The following is a 15,078-nucleotide window of genomic DNA, read 5'->3' on the forward strand; positions in this document are numbered from 1 at the left end:
GAGAGGAAGTCGTACGAGGCTAGGTTGAGAGTTCTCGGCCTTTTCTCGTTGGAACGGCGAAGGATGAGGGGTGACTTGATAGAGGTTTATAAGATGATCAGAGGAATAGGTAGAGTAGACAGTCAGAAACTTTTTCCCCGGGCACAACCGAGTGTTACAAGGGGACATAAATTTACGGTGAAGGGTGGAAGGTATAGGGGAGATGTCAGGGGTGGGTTCTTTACCCAGAGAGTGGTGGGGGCATGGAATGCGCTGCCTGTGGGAGTGGCAGAGTCAGAATCATTGGTGACCTTTAAGCGGCAATTGGATAGGTACATGGATGGGTGCTTAAGCTAGGACAAATGTTCGGCACAATATCGTGGGCCGAAGGGCCTGTTCTGTGCTGTATTGTTCTATGTTCTATGACTGTAGCTCTGATATTAGAGATTAAATCAGCAGACTTCAACATCTTACATTCCCAGAAATCTTCAGAATTATATCTTCAATCATTCTTAATCAGGACTGTTTGCTGGCTATGTTTTTTAAAAAACTAACTGCTATAGTTACCTTTTGTCATATTACCTGACAGTTACTGGGGACCTACCAAATAAGGCAATTTAAATCATAGTGATTAGATCTTGAGTTTTGCAGTTCCATCCAAAACCAACATTATCTCTAAAGATACAGGAGACAGGCAGAGCAGGCAAAGGCTAGCTGAGGAAAGAAGGTGGTATTATGCCTTGTTCCTCAGAGGAATACCTGAGAATTGACCCAGGACACGTGGAATTGGATTCGCTATCAAACACAAACTCAATAACTGGCTCTTAGAGCTCTCTTAGCATCAACAATCGCCTCACGACTCTCCTTCTACAGCAGCAGGGAGCAGTTATGAGTGCCAATGCTTCAACCCTGGAGAGCATACTCCCAACATATAACTTTCCTCCTGGAGATTTCAAGACCAGGATTGAAAAGGACAGCCAACTCTGGAATGGAAAAGTCTGAGTCAGGAATTGCAGCTCCAAGATTCTCCAGCTCACCAAATGTGCAGAACACCAGTTGGTCATCACCAACATGCTGTTCCACCAAAAATACAAGTTCAAGACTACTTGGAGAGATCTGCGATCAGAGCACTGGAGCATGTGATCGACTACTTCATTGTTTCATCCCAAGCACAAAAGGATGTCCTCATTCCCAAAGTCCTTATTACCTCATGACCTGTGCAGATGACTGTAGGACAGACCACGGGCTTATCTGCTTTTCTATGTCCATCAAATGCCAACAGAAGTAGTTGAAGATGAAGAAGCAGTTCAGGATTAAGCTCCACATTAAGCAACTTGAACAGCCATGCAGACTTAGGAACTTCGAACAATGTCTTCACCTAAATCTCCCAAGTGTGCATTTTAATGAAGTGGAGGAAATCTGGAAAGAGCTGAAGATAGCCATCATTTCATGCTATGAAGAAACAATTGGAAAAAGACCAGGAAAGACCCACCTGTTTCAATGAGAACAACCACATCATGTAAACTCTCGACAAGAAGAGGAAAGTTCTTCATGCATGGCAGCACAACCTCACCAGTGAGGCAAACAGGAGAACTCCTCAACCAACAAAAGCAGAGTTCCAGGGAAGAACGAGGGAAATCAAGAACCAATGGAAGACTGAGAAAATGAGCTGCAACCCGGAAATTTTTCAGTAATATAGGGACACAACACCCATGGCCTCAAACCGATGTGGAATAAGAATAGAACCCTTCAGAAAGTCAGAGAAAACATCAGCCTTCAATGGAAAGATCACTTTGTATTGTAGTTTAGGAATTCTTCAGTTGTTGAAGATTTGTGTTCGGAAATTCCCCAACACCTCATCAAAGATGATCTTGTCACATACCTTTTGTGGCAGAAATTGAAGCCTCCATCAGACACACACGGAATGGAAAAGCTGCAGGAGTACCATATCACAGAATCCCTACAGCATGGAATCAAGGCATTCTGCCCAGCAAGTCTACACCGAACCTTCAAAAAGGATACCAGCCTGACCCATACCCTATTGCTATAGCCCTGCATTTTCCTGTGGCTAATGCACCAAACCTACACATCCCTGAACACTGTGGGCAGTTTAGCATGGCCTGTTTACATAACTTTCACATTTTTGGACTGTGAAAGGAAACTGGAGCAGCTGACGGAGACCCACGCAGGCACTGGGAGAACGTGCAAACTCCACACAGTCAGTCGCCTGAGACTGGTATTGAATCAGAGTTCCTGACACTGAGGTAGCAGTGCTGACTAATGAGCCACTGTGCCACACTATGGTAGAGCTTACCCATCACTTCCAACAACTGTTGCTGAAAGTCAGGGGCAAAGAAGGAATCCCTACTGATCTCTGGGATTCTACCATCGCCATTATCTTCAAGGAAGGACATCAAGTGGACTGTGGGAACTACTGAGGTACTCTGCATCACTGCGAAGCTCATGACCAAACTCCTCACTAGGCACCTTCTCTCACATAGAAAATCCTTCTTGAAAGCCAAAGTGGCTTTTGACCAAGACATAGAATTGTAGACAGGATTTTCACTGCTCAGCAACACCTTGAGAAATGCCAGGGGCAACACTCAACCACAGTACATGACCTTTGTTGATCTGACCAAGGCTTTGGACTTAGTCAATCAGAAAGTGCTGTGGAAAACCCAGTCAAAGGCTGACTCTCCTCCACTCCAAGACCTCGGTTATAGTCCTCACCGATGGTAATATGACAGAATCCTTTTGAAGTTAAGACAGGGGTCAAGCAGGATGTGTCATCAGGCCCCCACCCCCCCGCTTTCTCCATCTTCATCACCACCATTCTTCTTGTTGTCAAAAACAAGCTTCCTAATGGCGTGGACAGGATAGACAGTACTTTTCAACCTTCACTGGTTGAAATCCAAGATGAAAACAACACTGACCTTGCTGGTGGAACGTCAGTACAGTCGGGTTCTGTTACAACGTGCATTTAGAGTCATAGAGGTGTACAGCACGGAAACAGACCCTTCAGTCCAACCCGTCCATGCCGACCAGATATCCCAACCCAATCTAGTCCCACCTGACAGCACCCGGCCTATATCCCTCCAAAACCTTCCTATTCATATACCCATCCAGATTTCTTTTAAATGTTGCAATTGTTACAGCCTCCATCACTTCCTCTGGCAACTCTTTCCATACTTGTACCACCCTCTGCGTGAAAAGGTCGCCCCTTAGGTCTCTTTTATATCTTTCCCCTGTCACCCTAAACATATGCCCTCTAGTTCTGGACTCCCCCACCACAGGGAAAAAAAACTTTGTCTATTTATCCTATCCATACCCTTCAGATTTTATAAACCTCTATAAGGTCATCCCTCAGCCTTCGACGCTCCAGGGAAAAACATCCCTAGCCTATTCAACCTCTGTGATTGAAGAATGTAGGTCGTTATTTGTAGAACACAAACTCTCCTTACCTGTATTGTCTGTAATGTGATTCTGGTCCCATTGGTTTAAATGCTGCTGCTATTACGCAATTTTCTTATAACGCAGGATCACACAGGAATGGAACTACTGTGTTATTATCAGAATAGACTGTGTGTATGTGGGTGACAGTATCACCTCTGCGTTCTCGGAAGAGATCTTCAAGCATCACAGAATGCTTTTGTGGAAACAAACCAATGAATTCAGTCTCAATGTCAAGAAGACTCGATCATTTACCAGCCTGTCCCAGGTCAGATTCCGGTCTATTCCCCAGTAATGGATAAATCCTCCCAAATGTGGAATATTTCCCTTACCTAGGAAGCTACCTCTCAGCTAAAGCTGATGTCAATGGGAAGATTCAACATCACATTTGATCTGTGACTGCTGCCTTCAGTCACCGAAGAATGAAAGTCTTTGACCGTGACATCCGTGCTTTACCAAGAGCCTGTGTATAAGGCAGGCACTCTTCCCCCTCTTCTGTCTGGCTCCAAAACTTTGGTTACATACAGACATCAAGTCAACATCCTTGAAGTACCATCACTGCTATTTGAGATGGATTCTCCCCATTAGCTGGGAGGACAGATGTCCTTGAAGCAGCTAATAGAGCCAGCATCGAGGCCATGATCATCTGAAACCGACTCCACTGGTCAGGCATGTTCTGCCAAAGCAAATCTTCACCCAGCTCAAGGAAGGCACTCGGACAAGAGAAGGTCAAAGGAATTGTTTCAAGAACTCCCTGAAGACTTTCCTCAAGAGATACAACATATATGTCAATGCGTGGAAAACCCTCATTCAGAAGAAATGGCTGGTGAAACTCCTGTACAAAGGAACACAATTCTTTAAGAAGACCTGTTGGCATGAGGAAGTACAGAAAAGGAACAAGAGAAAGGAATGCCAGTGATCTTAAGGCCAAGGATCACTTCCACATCACGGAAACACCTTCCCAGTGTGTGGTTGGAGGTGGGGCTCTGGCATCGGGCTCATCAATCACACAAGGACCCATAGAACCCAGGGCCAGTGACCTACAATTTCCCCAGTGGACCATCCTACTTAGCGAGTGATGAACAGTGTTAATATATCAGATTGTGTGAGGGCTTATGTAGCTTCGTATACACCTATGAATTAATCTCTTCCAAGAAAAGAGGCTCTTGTTTCTTCCTTCAGCACAATCCGGATACAAACAACCTCTTGCATTTGGATTCATCTGTTGTAACATCTAGCATTAGGTGACTACATAGTTATAAAAATGCAATTTTTTTCCTACCATGAGCTGGATTTAATATACCTGACTCAGTGGGTTTGAAGGTAAGACAGTACATTAAATCTAGTGGGCACCATGCCACTGCCTGCTCCTATTCCCACGCAGTTTTGTAACAGGGAGAGATTTAACATCATAGAGATATACAGCATTTCATATTCCATCTGCCTGTCAGCCAATGTCAGGGCTTGATTCAGCCCCTACTTGGATTTAACTGGTGTTGGGTAAATTTGCAGCCAAGAATCCAGCCTGGCAGCTTTCTCTGCATGAGATGGTCACACAGGTAGAGATCCTCTTTATCTGAAACACCACGTTCCCACGTTCACCTCCCCCGCTGGCTGTTCCACTACAGACCCACACCCTCTTCACCTTCTCCTTCCTTTTCCCCTTGCTGGGCCTGTCACCTTGGCCCAGTGGGCACCCAGACTCTTCCACTATTCCAGATCCAGCATCACGCACACCTCATACTGATAGGGATCACAGTTCCTGGTGCTGCTGCTGGTATCTTAAATTGCCAGCCTCTGCGGTTGAGTGTTGAAAAATTCTACATCAATTCAGTGAATTCCTGTGAGACAGGTGAGTTTACCCTACTTTCTGCTTCCAATTTGTCCAGCCTGGGGAATGTGGACTAAAGCACTCTTAATAGATGCAGTCCAGTGGTCTGTCAAAAATGTATCCCTACTGACTTCTAATTCTCCTGATCTATTATCATATACTTATCTTGATTTAAGGAGAAAAGTGGAGTGCAGGATTGGAAAAGAGTTTTCAGAGGTATCAAGTATTCTGAAAGTTCTTGATGCTTGTCATTGATAGACTTGTATTGGTGTTCTTAAGATGTCATTGAACCAAACATTGTTTTCTGAGAGGTGTGGCCACTTCTGACATTTTTGTGATTTGTAAATGTTCTGCTTTAAGTGTGTAAATCCCCCACCTTTATGTGATGTTTATGAACTGAGTACAGCCCAGTAGATGTAATTGATTTTAATCTTCACTCGAGAGAATCAAATCCAGCTTTTGGGCCTTTGCAAGTTGATTTTGCACTCCAGTTTTACAGTTCCTACAAAGTGATTTCTATTTTGCATTAATTTGGGTAATAAAAACAAATCCTAAAATTGCATTCTTGTTGCAACCATTTCATAATTGAATTCCTAGGCTCTATGTTGATTTCATTTTTCTGCAAAATAAATGAAAAATTATATGCCTGGGGAAAGTTTTGAACACTATAGTGAGTCAAACTTTGTCGAATTCTATAGCTGCAACCTTGTCAAGCATGAAATGCTTAGAAGCTCATTATTCGCGTTCAGAGTCAGTATGCTTTTTTAAAATCCATAACTGAGAAATGATTAAAGTTAAACTGTTCTATTAATTTTGAAATGTTTCTAATTTTATTTATTTTTCTTTTGTATGCCGTGATAATGCTGATTCTTGGGGAGAAAGTTTACAATGTGCAAATCTGCTTATGGCGAAGGCTACAGATGGCGAATTTATTCAAGCCAGAGCTGTCTTTAATGGTATGGTCTCAGGTACAATTATTCTGGTAAGGCAGTATTTTATTTATCAACTACATTTTTTCCCCTCACAAATAAAGATAAGATGGTTCCCTGTTTTGCTGCAGCAATGTGTGGAATTAATTCAAGTGCACTGTGGTAATTTACATCATTGTGATTTGTTCAATAATGTATATCAAGTGGTTCCTGTGAAAAACATTCCTGTCAATCCAAAATTCCCTTTCAAAAGCATGGCCAAAAATGTAATTGTTCATTCTGAGTTAATATAATTTTATATTTGTGATTGGCTATAGTACTGGTAGAAGACAAAGGGTTTAAAAATCTGTTTTGCTTTGGGAAAGTGTTTTGTATTTCCTTGGTATAGTGTTAGAATTTAGACAATAGGCTGAGATGCACTGTATTCTCCCCATTTGGGAATGCTTTAGATGAAGCGATTTCATAAACGTACAATAATGTTAGAATATCAAATCAAAAACAATGATAAAGCATTTATAACATTGTTGTAATGTTGTTTATTTATCTGAATGCTGTTTCTTCCCGAAGGTATTGTACTGAAATGATTTGATGTTGATGACACAACATTAGGAATTTGGAGCAGGTGAAGGCCACTTAGCCCCTTGAGTTTTTTTTTTCACGCACAATTTTCCACATTCACTTCTTTCACCAACAACACACAGTGGCTGCACTGAGTACCATTTACAAGATGCACTGCACTCCCCAAGACTTCACCTATGGTACTTTCCAAATCTGAGACCTCCACCCATTATAAGATCAAGGGCACCAAATGCATGGGTTGGCCACCACTGAAACTCCCCCTCCATCCACACACCAATATGATTTGGAAGCATATTGTCATTCCTTCACAGTTGCTGGTTCATTATCATGACAGTTCTTCTGAGCGTTGGATGTTTCTACAACCCAAGCACTGTAGCAATCAAGAAGGCAGCTCACCATTATCATCTCCAGGGCAATCATGGATGAGTAATAAATGCTGGCACAGCCAGCAATACCCACATCCCATGAATGAATTTAAATAAAGAGATCAGGGCAGAGCTGATTGTGTCCAATTCCACATTCTGCCGTAATCTTGATAAACTTTGACTCCCTTAACAGTTAGGACAGTGTCCTCCACTTCTGTTTTAAAACAATTTCTTTTCACTTTCATGTTGAATGGACACCCACTTGAATGAATGACTGACTGGATCTGCTGGAAACATTACCAGACAGCTAATTTCTCTGAACAATAGATTTCAGGACTGGAATTTTTTTTGGATTGCTTCTAAAAACTATGGGAGCTAATTGCGTGCAGAAGCTGTGCCATTAAGAAGTAAAGTATTTCTGAGATTTACAGAATAATGAGTGACTGTCACAGAAAACCTATCATTAATGTCAGAAATGCCACTGGTATAACTTACACCAGCAGAAACAGAAGGCCAAGTCTTATGTGCGACTCAAAGCCATAATGTGCCAAAAGCACAAACTAATATACGCAAACTAATAAGGCTTTTATATAAGTTCACCACTGTTTCCTGACTTCTTTAATTGTTCCAGACATCTTCTAGATTGTTAATATTTATTTCAAAAGGAATGGAGTATAAAAATAAGGTAGTCCTGCTAAATCTAAGTAAAAATCACAACACCAGGTTATAGTCCAACAGGTTTATTTGCAAGTACAAGCTTTCGGAGCGTTGCTCCTTCGTCAGTTAGCTAGATGAAGGAGCAGTTCTCTAAAAGCTAGTGTTTCCAAATAAACCTGTTGGATTATAACCTGTTGTTGTGTGATTTTGAACTTTGTCCACCCCAGTCCAACACCGGCCCCTCCACATCATTGCTAAATCTATACAAGATTTGACTTTCACCTCACTCAGAATATTGTGAATAGGTTTGGGCCCTTATCGAAAGAAAAATATAGTGACATTGGAGGCAGTTCATATAAGGTTTACTTAGTTTGTTTTCCCCTTGTTAAGGGTCTAGGACCAGGGGAAAGATTCTCAGAAAGGGCTGCTCAGTTTAGACAAAAATGAAGAAGAGTTTCTTCTCCTTGGAGTGTAGTGAATCTGTGGATTGTTTATTTACTCTAGAAAGCTCTGAGGCTAGGTCATTAGGTATTCAGGCTGAGGCAGACACATTTTTAATTAATAAGGGAATCACAGGTTATCTGGAAACTGCAGGAAAGTGGAGTCGAGGAAAATTCAACCAGCATGATCTCATTGAATGACAGAGCAGACTCATGGGCTGATTTGATTTGTTTCTGCTTCTATGTCTTCTCGCAAGAAGTGTACAAGACATCTGGTTAGTTTATTAACTACACTGGATAACTGGTACACAATATTTCTCTGCTTTAGTCCTTTGCTGCAGTCAACTAAGGTTGTAAGCATGGTTTCTGCCATGTTACCATAAGGTGATAAGATGAGGAAGCATGCCTCTAGAACTACCTCAACTTGTATGGCAATTGATCCTCTACTGTTGGCCAAATTCAGCACTGTATCCTTAACTAACTAGATAGTTAGTTAAGTATTTGAAGTAAGAGAGAGAGTCTGTATATTTGATTTGATTTATTCACATATAAGAGATACAGTGAAAAGTACTGTATTGTGTGCTAAGCAGACAAACCATACCTTGCAAAAGTATATCAGAGTAATAGAACAGAATGCAGAATATAGTGTTACAGCTACAGAGTGTAGAGAAAGACCAACTCTAATTCATGAGAGTTCCATTTGTAAGTCTGATAACAATGGGGAAGAAGTTCTTAAATCTGTTGGTACGTGTTTTCAAACTTTTGTATTGCCTGCCCGTTGGAAGAGGGTATAACCGGGGTAGGAGGGGTCTTTGATTATGTTGGCTGCTTTCCTGAGAAAGTGGGATGTGTAGATGGAGTCAATGGAAGGAAAGTTTGTGTGATGGACTGGACTGTGTTCACAACTCTCTGTAATTTCTTGTGGTCTTGGGCAGAACGGTTGCCTTACCGAGCTGAGTTGCATACAGATAGAATGCTTTCTCTGGTGCATCAATAAAAATTGGAAAGAGTTGTTGTGAATATGCCAATCTTCCTTAGGCTTCTGATAAAGTGAGGCATTGATATGCTTTATTTACTGTAGATTGACCAGGATAGAATGTTATATTCATAAATCGAAAGTGAAAATAACTTATGTTATCATAAATAATGGACCAAATATTGAAAAAGTTCTGTATAGAGCAAGTTTACTTTTTAAAAGATTTAGGCTCTCCTATTCACCCCACTTTACAAGTATAGCCTTGGATGTCATTTTGTGATGGCTTTTATAGGCAACATTTTGCCTTCTGGAACTCCATTTTTTGTTCCATTTAATGAATATAATTTTTACAAAAAATTTACACATTGGCTACAACGATTATTACACCATGCTTTGTACACAAAGTAACATCTACCAGGATAGCTAAAATAAATAAATGGCTTGAGGGATGGTGGAACCAATGTCATGGAGCGAGTGTTTGCTAGTGCTGTTGGTGAGGGTTTAAACTAATATGGCAGAGGGATGGGAACCAATGCAGGAAGTCAGAAAAGTGGGGACAGAAAGTGGAAAAGTGGAAGGCAGAGAAACCACAGACAAAAATCAAAAGGAGCCACATTACACCATGATTCTAAAAGGGCAATAAATTTATTTTAAAAATGAGCCTGAAGCTCTGTGCTTTAATGCAAGGAGCATTTGTAATAAGGTGGATGAATTAACCGCACAGACAGCTATTAATGGTTATGACGTAATTGGGATCACAGAGACCTGACAACAGGGTGACCAAGGACGGGTACTCAGCGTCCAGGTTATTCAATTTTCAGGAAAGACAGACAGAAAGGAAAGGGAGGTGGGGTAGTGTTGCTGGTTAAGGAGGAGGTTAACACTGTGCAGTAAGGAAGGACATTAGCCTGGATGATGTGAGATTTGTATAGGTGGAGTTGCAGAATACCAAAGGGAAAAAGACATTAGTAAGAATTGTGTACAGACCACCAAATAGTACTTGTGTTGTTGGGGACTGTGTCAAACAGGAAATTAGAAATGCATGCAGTAAGGATACAGCAATTATTATTGCTAACTTCAATCTACATGTTGATTGCTACCAGTGTTGTTAATCCAATGTGATGGAGGAGGATTTCCTGGAATGAATGAGGGATGGTTTCTGTGACCAATATGTTGAGGAACCAACTAGAAAGCAAGCCATCCTAGACTGGATATTGTGTAACAAGAGAAGATTAATTAGCAACATGCTGGTGCAAGATCCTTTGGGGAAGAGTGACCATAATATGGTTGAATTATTCATTAAGATGGAGAGTGCAACAATTAAATCTGAAACTAGGGTCCTGAACTTGAGGAAAGCTAACTTTGATGGTATGAGGCAAGCATTGGCATTGGTATGAGGATAAACTGGCCAAGGATACTGAAGGGGTTGACAGTGGATCGGCAATGGCAGACATTTAAAGAACACATGGATGAACTTCAACAATTGTTCAATTGCCACAAGAATAAAGTGGGGAAGGTGGCTCAACCATGGTCAACAAGGGAAATCTGGGATAGTGTAAAGTCAGAGAGGAGGCATAGAAATTGCCCAGAGAAAGCAGCAAACCCGAGGACTGGGAGAAATTTAAAATTCAGCAAAAGGGGACAAAAGATTTAATTTGGAAAGAGAAAGTAGAATATGAAAGTAAACTTGCAGAAAAAAAAACTGACTGCAAAGGCTTCTTTCGAAATGTGAAGAGAAAAAGACTGGTGAAGACAAATGCAGCTCCCCTGCAGTTGGAATCAGGTGAATTCATAATGAACAACAAAGATGGCAGAACCAGTTAAACAAATACTTTGGATCTGTCTTCACTAAGGAGGACTCAAATAATCTTCAGGAAATGTCAAGGGACAGAAGGTCAAGCATGGAGGAAATCCTTATTAGTCAGGAAATAGTATTGGGGAAATTGATGGGATTAAAACCCGATAAGTTCCCAAGACCTGATGCACTGCATCCCAGAGTACTTAAGAAAGTGGCCTTGGAAATAGCACATGCATTGGTGATCATTTTCCAACATTCTGTAGAGCCTGGAAGAGATCCAATGGACTGGACAGTAACTAATGTAAGGAGAAAGTGAGGACTGCAGATGCTGAAGATAAGAGTCAAGAGTGTGGTGCTGGAAAAGCACAGCAGGCCAGGCAGCATCTGAGGAGCAGGAGAATCGAGGTTTTGGGCATAAGCTCTTCATCAGTAAATTTCTGTAGAAGCTTTTGCAGTCAGTTTTTTTGTTTTCTGCAAGCTTACTTTAATATTCTACTTTCCCTTTCCAAATTAAACCCTCCGTCCTCCTCTGCTGAATTTTAAATTTCTCCCATTCCTCGGGTTTGCTGCTTTTTCTGGGCAATTTCTATGCCTCCTCTCTGACCTTACACTATCCCAGATTTCCCTTGTTGACCATGGTTGAGCCACTTTCCCCATTTTACTCTTTTAGCAATTGTACAATTTCCTGATGAAGGGCTTATGACTGAAATGTCAATTCTACTGCTCCTTGGATGCTGCCTAGCCTGCAGTGCTTTTCCAGCACCATACTCTTGACGGCAGCTAATGTAATCCTACTCTTTAAAAAAGGAGGGAGAGAGGAAATGGGGAATTATAGTCTGGTTAGTCTGACATCAGTGGTGGGGAAAATGCTGAAGTCAATCATTAAGGATGTAATAAATGAGCATTTGGAAAACGATGACAGAATTGGTCATCGTCAGCATGGATTCATTAAAGGGAAAACATGCTCGACAAATTTTCTGGAATATTTTGATGATGCGACTAGTAGAATAGACAATGGTGAATCAGTAGATATTGTGTATCTGGACCTTCAAAAGGCTTTTGATAAGGTCCCACACAAGAGATTACGAAGGAAAATTAAAGCTCATGTTATTGGAGAGAATGTATTGACATGGATAGAGAACTGGTTGGCAAACAGGAAGCAGAGAGTTTGAATAAAGGGGTCCTTTTCAGAGCAGCAGGCAGTGATGAGTGAGGTACCACAGGGTTCAGTGCTGGGACCCCAGCTGTTCACAATATACATTAACAATTTGGACAGAAGAATTGAATGCCACATCTCCAGATTTGCAAGTGACACTAAGCTTGGGTGGCCATGTGTGCTGTGAGGAAGATGCTAAGAGGCTGCAGGGTGACTGGACAGGCTGGCTGCATGGGCAAATACTTGACAAATGTAATATAATGTAGATAAATGTGGTCACACAAACAGAAAGGCAGATTATTATCTGAATGGTGGCAATTTAGGAAAAGATGAGACTTGGATGTCATGGTGGAATAGCCGCTGAAGGTTGGCATGTAGGTGCAGCAGGCAGTGAAGAAAGCTAATGGCATGCTGGTCTTTATAGGATGAGGATTTGAGTATTGGAGTAAGGATATCTTGCTACAGTCATACAGGGCCTTGGTGAGGCCATACCTTGAGTATTGTATACAGTTTTGGTCTCCTAATCTGAGGAAGGGCATACTTGCTACTGACGGAGTCCAGTGAAGGCTCACCGGACTGAATCCTAGGATGGTAGGACTGAAATATGAGGAAAAACTGGATCTCATCGAAACATATAAAATCCTGATGGGGCTGGACAGGTTAGATGCGGGAAGAATGTTCCTAATGTTGGGAAAGTCCAGATCAAGGGGATCACAGTCTAAGAATTGGGTAAGCCATTCAGGACTAGGATGAGGAAGAATTTCTTCACTCGGAGAACTGTGAACCTGTGGAATTCTCTCCCACAGGAAGCTGTTGGAGCCAGTTCATTAGATAGATTCAAAATGGAACCAGACGTGGTCCTTGTGGCTTAAGGGATCAAGGGGAGAGGGTGGGAAAGGGATACAGAGATTGCATGATCAGCCGTGCACATATTGAATGATAGTGCAAGCTTGAAGGACCAAATGGTCTATTCCTGCACCTATTTTCTATGTTTCAATGTGAGGCACTCCAGGTTCATTTCCCCACATACCAGATATTGAGTTCCTCTGAGTTTCATCTTGACTTGATTTTGCAACCACATTGCCATAAAAGATTTGCAAATCTACCACAGGACTGATTCAGAGAACTGTTTGTCAATTAGATTTGAGTAATTATAGACTGGATAGCAATGAGTTCCTTAAAACTTGTTCCTTTTTTGTAAAAGAAAACCCAAATGAAATGTTGACATCATAGTCCAAGACGGTACACTTCCTACCTTCTTATGAATCATGATGATAATTACTCAGTATGTCAAGTTTTTTAGGAAAGGAATTTTTTTTTGACTCAACTCCTAAAACTCCATATGTCTCATTTCCTTAGTTACATTATTCGCTTGTTGTCCAGGCATGAAACTGCTTTTGTGGATCAGCATCTCATCAATCAAACCTTTTCATTCTTACTTCAGCTTTTATTGGTAATTCCAGTTTTCTATATTATTAGAAAGTTGAAGATCTGGCTCTTTTGTCTCATCACAGATATGTCTTCTTCCTGGCCCCTGTTTTCCTTTCCTCATTTCAAATGATTGCCTTTTGGTGTAAAACAAGACTGTGTTGAATTTCTGAAAGTCTTGATATTTTAAGATAGGTCTCTATTTTAGGGAAAGCCAACTTCAGTTTTCACAGCCTTTAAAAGTCTAATCACTTTAGTTGCAGACCTGGTTACTCTTTCAGAAACAATTCTAACTTCTCAGAATAAGATCCTGACTGGTCTTGCTAGGGTGGACATGAAAAAGATGTCTTCTCATGAGAACATCAGAACTATAGCGGTCACCCTTTAAAAATAAGGGATTCCACAATTAAGACAGATGAGGAGGTTTTTCTCGGAGAAAGGCAAAGGAAACACTCTTTGAATATTTTTAAGACTGTGGTAGATTCTGGATAAGCAAGGGGATGAAAAGGTAGTGGGAATGGGTGAGAATGTGGAGTAACCAAATCAGTCTTTATCTTATTGAATGGTGAGACAGGCTCGAGGAGCCGAATGGCTTGCTCCTAACTTGTGCATTCTGCTGTTTTGATATGTAGACAGCCAGAGATTCTGGTTTTCTTGCTAGGGTCTGACCAATGCCTGACAAATAGTACAAACACATTTTACTTTCTCCCTCTCAAAGTACAACATAGGGTTTTACTTGCATTTCTTACACGAATCAACTATTGGTCTGAAATGTAATGAATGAAACTACCATCATACTAATGTTTTTTCTTGACTAAAAATTCCCTCATTTGGGAACTGAATTTCTGAGGGGGTTCCCTCATTTACACACTGACCTTACTGTGTTTTGAAATTTTTCAAATTTTATTATTTAGTAAATAGTTTGGTTTATTTTATCTTCATTTCTTTTGCATAATAAACCTATTAGTTTGTGCACGCATCACAAAAATCGAGAAGATGAAAGGGTGGGCAAATGGACTGTCAGTGTTTATTTCAAAAGGAATAGAGTATAAAAGTAAGGTGGTCTTGCTAAGTATATACAAGGTTTGAGTTTCACCTCAGCTAGAATACTGTGAACAGGTTTGGGTCCTCGACTAAGGAAAAATATAGTGACATTGGAGGCAGTTCACAGAAGGTTCACTTAGTTTGTTTTCCCCTTGTTAAGGGTCTAGGACCAGGGGAAAGATTCTCAGAAAGGGCTGCTCAGTTTAGTCAAAAATGAAGAAGAGTTTCTTCTCCTTGGAGTGTAGTGAATCTGTGGATTGTTTATTACTCTAGAAAGCTCTGAGGCTAGGTCATTAGGAATTCAGACTGAGATAGAAGGGTTCAAGAAAATTACACTTTTCAGGGAAGTGGTACTGAGCAAATGTTTGGAGCTATTGACTGATAAATACCTGAGTCCTGATGGAAATCATCCCAAGGGCCTTAAAAGTAGTAATAAATGAGGTAAT

General features: G+C 41.0%; 1 protein-coding gene across 2 annotated transcripts in view; it reads left to right on the forward strand.

Moving 5' to 3' along the window:
* Window positions 1-15,078, forward strand: part of cusr (Copper-only SOD repeat protein) — a 147,443-nt gene that overhangs the window by 16,200 nt on the left and 116,165 nt on the right. For both annotated transcript variants that reach the window (XM_043713117.1, XM_043713116.1), the window contains exon 3: window positions 6,143-6,242. In XM_043713117.1, coding sequence (XP_043569052.1) covers window positions 6,143-6,242 — 100 coding nt within the window. The remainder of the gene's footprint in view (window positions 1-6,142; window positions 6,243-15,078) is intronic.

The sequence above is a fragment of the Chiloscyllium plagiosum genome, chromosome 22 (genome assembly GCF_004010195.1).
Source record: "Chiloscyllium plagiosum isolate BGI_BamShark_2017 chromosome 22, ASM401019v2, whole genome shotgun sequence".
NCBI classification, from domain to species: Eukaryota; Metazoa; Chordata; class Chondrichthyes; order Orectolobiformes; family Hemiscylliidae; genus Chiloscyllium; species Chiloscyllium plagiosum.